The following is a 7,072-nucleotide window of genomic DNA, read 5'->3' on the forward strand; positions in this document are numbered from 1 at the left end:
AGATCCCGAGAGGAGAATGGAGGAGAAGGGATTGCGGCGTGGCCATCCCCCCCGGGGGGGGGGGATTTCTTGCCTTCTGTCTCTCTGTCTTTGTCTTTCTAGAGAGCTCACACACCTTATAACAAAAAATCTCTCTCTCAAAAAAAAAAAAAAAAAAGAAAGAAAGAAAGAAAAAGGAAGAAAGAAAGAGAGAAAGAAAGAGAGAAAGAAAGAGAGAGAGATGCCAGGTGAATGTGTGTCTGTGCCCAAAATCCCGAAAGGAGGGAGAGATGGAGGAGAAGGGATTGAGTGTGACCATTCCCCATGGTAGGTGCTTTCTCACTTTTCCTTTCTCTCTGGCTCTCTCCAGCTACCATAAGCACTCTGGCAAATTATGAATACAAACAACAACAAAACAGTGGAGAAGGGATTTAGACTTGCCTGGGGAGGCCATGGAAGGCTCATAGGAGGTAACAACTTTTGAACGGAGCCTTAAAGTATGAGTATGAGTTTGGGAAGCCCACATGGCTGACTGTGCAGTTCAAATCCCAGCCCCAGCAGATGCTTGAAAAACACGCCAGGCACGTATGTGTGTGGGTGCCAGTGAAATGGCATATGTGAAGGCGCACAGGCAGGAGAGCCCGGGGCATTCTCAGAGCTATGGGCATCCAGGATGGGGTGTGTGCAGGCAGGTCAGACCCAGGACAGAAAAATGGGAGCTGAGGCCCAGAGGTCATGGGATCCCCCAGCTTGGCAGGCTTTGAAGATCTTGAAAACCAAGCCAAGACCATGAACCCTCTGCTGACGGTGATGGGGAGCCATGGAACAGTCCCCCCCCCCAGAGATTTTTGCTGTAGGGCGCATGCACTCGCCAGAAAGACAGAAAGCAAGAAATCCCCCCCCCCGGGGGGATGGCCACGCTGCAGTCTCTTCTCCTCCATTCTCCTCTTGGGATGTTGGGTATGCACACACATGTGCCTGGCATGAGTTTAAGCCACCGGGTCTGGAACTCGAACCACTCAACTACATGGGAGTCCAGCCACATAGCCATTACGCCAACTGCTGGTCCCACCATGAAGGAGTTTAAGGCAGGAATGGCAGTGTCTAATTTGGATTAGGGAAAAGTTTTCAATTAGCAATAATTGCACCTTGGATAAACCTCATTGGCTACGATACTGCCACTGCGCAAAGCTGGCTCTAATTTGGATTATAAAAAGACACCTCTGGTGGCTATGTGGAGAACAGATTGGTTGGAGAAAGGGGAGGTAGGGAGGCCAGCTAGGAGGCTGTTGCCCAAGCAGGAGGCAGGAAGAGCAGAGTCTAGGGGGCCTGTGGATGGGGAGAAAGGGGGCAGACCTGCGCATCAGGACGTGGACTTGTCAGGACTCAGTGATGGCGAACAGGGCGCTCGCATATGCCTGCGCTGGGTGAGTAGGAGGGGCTGAGATGCTCCAACCTGACCGTGACCTCCTTGGAGGCCTGTCTGTCCTGCTCACCAAGGTATCTCTAGCATTTGGGGGCACAATGGCACATGGAAGGCACTCGGTAGATGTTAACAGCGTGAATGAACAAGCAATTGATGACGTGAGAATGACACAGAAGGAGGAGGAGGTGGAGGAAGACGAGTGCATGGACATGTCAGGGCTGACATGACCATGGGACATGGCTGCATCATGGCACATGGCTCCGGGGTGAGTGGAGATTGGAAGCCAGAAGCAGGAGGCAGAGCAGTAAAGCTGCAGGAGGAGAGGCTTGTTTTGGACAGAGGTGGGAGGGAGAAGAGGCAGCACGGGGCCCCTGGGAGCAGGAAGAGGAGCTAACCGAGAACCCAGGGGGAGAGTGGGAGGAGAAGAGAGATGTGTCAGGTGTCAGAGAAGGAGAGGCTTCCAGGGAGACGGTGCCCTTCTTGTGAAAAGGTGTGGGGCAGTAAGGACTGGCCACCACATGAAGATTGGGCCCGGGTGACCCTGAGGAGGAAGGGACAATCCAGAGGACGCAGGGATAGAAGTGCTGGGGTGAGGAGCAGAGGAGGCAGGTCTCAGCTGGGCAGGGCCCTGAGGGTGGGAGGTGGTCACCAGAACTGGAGGTTCAAGAGAGTGGGGTGGAAGGGATGGGGCGGAGAAGGCTGCTCCTCCCTCTGAGCTAAAGGCCAGATGGAAATAAATCAGATGGCAGTCGCCCGTGAGGTGAGGGGCTGGGGGCTGAGGAAGACCTCTCTTTGATTTGATGTCAAAGGCAAGGTCACCTGTAGGATGTGGTAGGGGTTCAGGGAGGAAGGTGAAAACTGGAATGTTCTGGGGAGGAACAGACAAATTTGGAGGGGAAGGAGCTTGTGGCTCTGAGCTTCTCTAGCAGCTCTTGGAAGTCAGCGTACAGAAATGGGGAAGGTGGGGGCCGGTCCCATGGTCTGGTGGATAAGGCAGCTGAATCCCACGTGGCTGGCCGACCATGAGGTTTAAACTCCCCACTGTCGGCTTGAAAAACCTGCTGGGCCTGTGTGTACGCAGGCCCCAAGCCCTGACAGGACCAAAGAGATGGAAAAGAAGTAATTGCGGTGTGACCGGACCCCATTTAGGGGCAGGAAGGTGCTTTCTCCCTTTCCCTCTTTTCCTCTATCTCTCTGGCTTACACAAAAAAGAAAGAAAGGGGGAAAAAAGGGAAAAGAAAGAAAGAAATGGAGAAGGTGGACGACAGAAAAATTCCAGGCAGTGTGGAAGGTGGATGGGAGTGCAAGAAAATCCATGAAACAGGCCAGAGGACAAAGGACATAGGGGTGCTCCGGGGTGCCCAACACGATGAGGAAGGGGTGATGCAGGAGGGCGGGTGCAGGTGTGGATGAGGCCGGGGAGCAGTGGAGGTGGGGGTGAGGGCTGGAAGAGCTGTGGGGGACAGGAGGCAGCACTCAGAGTGTGGACACAACGTTCTGAGTTCAGGCGGCAGTGCAGGCTCAGTCCTGCAGGTGCTGGCCAGTGATGTGGGAGAAGGGGAGACTCTGAGAGGCCGAGGGTGCAGGTGGTAGGCTGTCTGCGTGGACAGCAAGTCAACCGGTGAGGGAAGGCTTAGGAGGAAGGCCAGCACTGGCCCAGGTGCAAGGCCTCCAATGACCTTGGGAGCAGGGTGAGTGGGAGAAAAGGCGACTTTGATGGAGAGGCGACTGGATGGTGGACACTTGGACCGAGGGAAGAGGTACTTTCTCCCAGCAGTGCGGCAGGGGAGGGAAGGGTGATGATCCAGAAATGCCCCTGGAGCAAGAAGGATCGTGGGTAGCTCTCTGGACTGGAGTGGGGCTTCAGGAGAGGACACCAGACCAGTCCAGGAGAGGCAGGAGGCAAGGGGTAGCAGAGGGTTGGGGCCAGACAGCTGGTCTCTACTGCTGCCCTGCAATGCGTAACCTGGAGCTCAGTTTCCTTGTCTGCAAAGGAACAGCGCCTCCGCGGTACACAACTACGTCGAGTGCTGCTCGACGTGGGGTTAGTAAATGGTGTGGTGGCTGTTAACCAGGTGGAGCCTGCATCCGGCCTGCGGTGCAGGGTCAGGGCAGGAAGGGGCAGCCCTCCGGAAGTTGGTTTATGACTCAGGGTGGGCCCATGGCTTACAGGCTAACAGAGCGCTGGGGCTCCCTGAGGTTGGTCTCAGGAGCCTTCCCAGGAGGGCCAGCTGGGCTTCCCCGTGCCCCCATGAGACGCCCTGTGTTTCAGTGCTTCATCAAGATCAGTGCTGCCTACGGCTCCACCAAGGACATCTCTGTCTACAGCGTGCTGGGTCTACCCGCCTCCCAGATCTTCATTGTGGGCCGGCCCACCAAGAAGTACCAAGCCCAGTGCCAGGTGAACACAGACTGGGCTGGGCGCTGAGAAGGCAAGGTCGGGGGAATGACTGGGCAGGGAAGTAGGCCGATCACTCATCCATTCATTCCTTCATTTGCGCATTCATTCATTCTACAAGTACTGGTGGCTGTCTGCCTCAGGCCCTGTGTTGAGTACAGGAGAAATCCCGAGCAAAGTCAGATGCAACGTCATCCAGTCTAGCGGGGGAGATGGGAAAACGTGCAGATAATGACAGGTAGTAACTGGGGACCCTAGAGAGGAACAGCTAACCCAGACTCTGGAGCACAGTCTACTTGCAGGAGTTTGAAGAAATTGTCCAGGAAGGGCCTGACACTGGGAACAGCATATGCCGCAGAGAACATGTGTATTCCGGGGGCTGCCAGTGACGCAGCCTGGCTGTGCGTGGTATGAGTGGGGAGGGGAGAGGGGCCTCCTGGCTGGCCTGTGTGCTTGCTGGGTTTGGGTGCTGTCCTCTGGGTCGCTGGAGTGAGTGATGGTGAGCAGGTTCGTGGTTCCAAAAGGCCCCTTAGGCTGCAGGTGGAAGGCGGTCAAAGGAATGGAATGCAAGCTGAGAGGGAATCAGAGAGAAAGTGGAGGGTCCGAGGGGAATTTCTGAGGTAGGAAGGACTGGGTTCGGTAATGAACAGATCAGACGTGAAGGATGAAGGAAAGGGGAGAAAAGCCAAGCGTGGTGTCCGTGTTTCCGGCTTGGGAGGCCAGGTAGGAGGGCACTGCTGGGACTGAGAAGCTGGCTGAAGGGACAGCTTGAAGGAGAGAGATGATCTCCCTTCGGGGCAGGTGCAGTGGAAGGTGCTAGAATGACCAACAGCTGGAGGGTCTGGAGATGCTGGGATCTCAGAGGAATTTGAGAGCCTTGCTTCTCAAATTAGAATGTGTGCTCGCCTCACCTGGGGATCTTGTTGAAAGACAGCTTCCGGTTGGGTAGGCCAGAGGGTCTGCCTAAGGAGACCTGGTGATGCTGTTTTTGCCGGCCCATGGACGACACTGTGCGAGACATGGCTCTGAGGACATAGTGGGGAGAATTGTTAGGAAGGGCAGCTATGGGGGCCCCCAAATGACAGAGTTACATGGGGGAGGGGCGGGACTATGGTGGAGACTTACATTATGAGAGTGACAAGGAAGAGTGCTTCACCCGCTGCGAGCACCCTGAGATGGGGGGTGTGACCCCCGGTGCTCAAGTTGTTCAGAGGGATTTTGACCCTGAAATGGTGATGAGCTCCCAGTTTTCCCAGGGGCTCTGCAGAGAAGCTGGAGACACCCTGGTAGGATGTTCTAGGGGAACAGTGATATGGGGGGGGGCAGGATCTGGCTCAGGGGCCTGCCCTACTGGCCTGACGCCTGTCCCCTCCGCAGTTCCTGAGCGAGGGCTACGCTGCACACCTGGCGGCGCTGGAGGCTGGCCACCGCTCGCGCCCGAAGAAGAACAACTCGCGCATGATCCTGCGGAAGGGCAGCTTCGGGCTGCACGCGCAGCCTGAGTTCCTGCGGAAGCGCAACCACCTGCGCAGGACCCTGTCGGTGCAGCAGCCCGACCCGCCGGCTGCCAACCCCAAGCCCGAGCGCGCACAGAGCCAGCCCGAGTCCGACAAAGACCACGAGCGGCCGCTGCCGGCGCTCAGCTGGGCGCGTGGGCCCCCCAAGTTCGAGTCGGTGCCCTGAGGGGCTGCTTGTGCTCAGAGGAGGGGACCCCAGCCAGGCTGCCTGCCGGACGGGAGGGGACTGCCTTCTCCCGGACACAGGCATTTTCCTGCTTTTTCCCTCCCGTGTGTCTGTCCAGCAGTGTCCGACTAGAGTGGGGAGGGACCCTGCCCGGCCTTGTGGGCTCTCAGGGTTGCGATGGGGTGAGATCTGGGGGTCTCCGTGCAGCTGCTGCTGCCTCCCCGATGCCTGTGACCAAAAGCTGGAGTCAGGGTTGAATGTTTGCGTAGTCCTGGGGCAGGTCTATCGGAACCGGAGTATTGGGGAGAAGCTGACCACCTTTGAGGTTTCCCCATCTTCCACAGAGACGCTAGGCAGGTCCTGAGGGGTGTGGCCCCTGCTCTGGGACCAATAGCCAGTGGCAGGTAGGTTCAGCTTCTTGGCTGTCTTTGTGGAGGAGTGAATGGCATTCGTGCCCAACCTCCCTGTGACGTTCCGGTCACCATTTTCAGACTGGCTCTCATAAGGTGAAGTGGCCACTTTCTGCGACCGAGAGGCCGTCCCCGGGCGTCCTCACTTATGTCATCTGTCCACAGCCCTTGGGGGTGGGGTCTGGTGCTGACCATTGTCCCTGTCCCCCCATCTTGTCCTCACCATTTTCCCGTGGCCCTGGAGGACAGGCGTTTCTCTTCCCAGAGCGCTGCCTGATGTCGTCCCTGCGAGGCTGCGGCCTGGGCCCTGGCCCCACTGGGCAGGCTGGGAGCCTGTAGCTCAGCCTCCCTGGGCCCAGCCTGCCTTCTGTAAGTGGAGGTGTCCTTCCAGCGGAGCCTGGTGTGCATTTTCAGCTCCCAGGCTGTCCTGCGTTTCGGCCCTCAGAGGCTTTTCAGGCCTGAGGTCCCCTCAGAGTGCCCAATGGGCTCTACTTCCTTACGGCCTGGGAGAGCGGCGTGGTGTGGGCTGGGCAGAGGGGCCCTTGTCCCGTCTCCAAGGAAGCCCATGGGAGGGGCTCGGAAGGGATTCCTATGCCTTGGGAGCCCTGGCAGGTGTGCCATGCGCTGGGCCCAAGCCAGGTGTCTAGGAATAGAACCCCGTCCCTGACCAAAGGGCATCAACCTGGTTCCCCGCGCTCGCAGCTCTGCTCTGCAGGCTGATCTCCCCATTTTGGCTCCCGGAAGACCTAGAACTGAGATCCCAGGGTTCTGGGGGGCTCGTGGAGTTTTGGCTCAAACTGTTGTATTCTCAGCCCTCGCCCACCCTCCCAGCACTTAGCTTGGTTTGTGCCCATACCTCCTCCTAAGTGGTCCCCTGAGGTGGGCAGGGCTTGGCTCCCTGGGGAGCCTGCCTGAACCCTCCTGCTGCTGAGCCCTGGCCTGGGCCTTGGTCTCCTGGGCCACTTTTCTGCCCAGGCCTGCACCTGCCCAGTGGGACTGCCTGGGGTCACCTCTGAGCCCCTGTAGGCTACCATGAGGCTGCCCCAGGGCTCAGATGCCTGTCTACACAGCAGGCACCAGTGTCAGCTCCATGTCGCTTCTGCTCAATGTCTACCTCTCACGGCTCCCACGCAGCCGGCAGCAGCTGCCAGTGGGGGCAGCAGGCCCCGCCCCCAT

At 57.9% G+C, this 7,072-nt stretch overlaps 1 protein-coding gene and 1 pseudogene across 1 annotated transcript in view; one reads left to right on the forward strand and one right to left on the reverse strand.

Moving 5' to 3' along the window:
- The window catches only part of PITPNM3 (PITPNM family member 3), a 104,129-nt gene extending 97,070 nt beyond the window's left edge, over positions 1-7,059 (forward strand). The window contains exons 20-21 of the mRNA XM_014582790.1: positions 3,678-3,806; positions 5,181-7,059. Of these exons, the coding sequence (XP_014438276.1) occupies positions 3,678-3,806; positions 5,181-5,486 (435 nt within the window). The 3' untranslated portion in view covers positions 5,487-7,059. The remainder of the gene's footprint in view (positions 1-3,677; positions 3,807-5,180) is intronic.
- On the reverse strand, positions 1,017-1,172 carry LOC114005456 (uncharacterized; annotated as a pseudogene).
- Positions 7,060-7,072: the final 13 nt, after the last annotated feature.

Source organism: Tupaia chinensis, unplaced genomic scaffold, assembly GCF_000334495.1.
Source record: "Tupaia chinensis unplaced genomic scaffold, TupChi_1.0 Scaffold143814_1, whole genome shotgun sequence".
Classification (NCBI taxonomy): domain Eukaryota; kingdom Metazoa; phylum Chordata; class Mammalia; order Scandentia; family Tupaiidae; genus Tupaia; species Tupaia belangeri.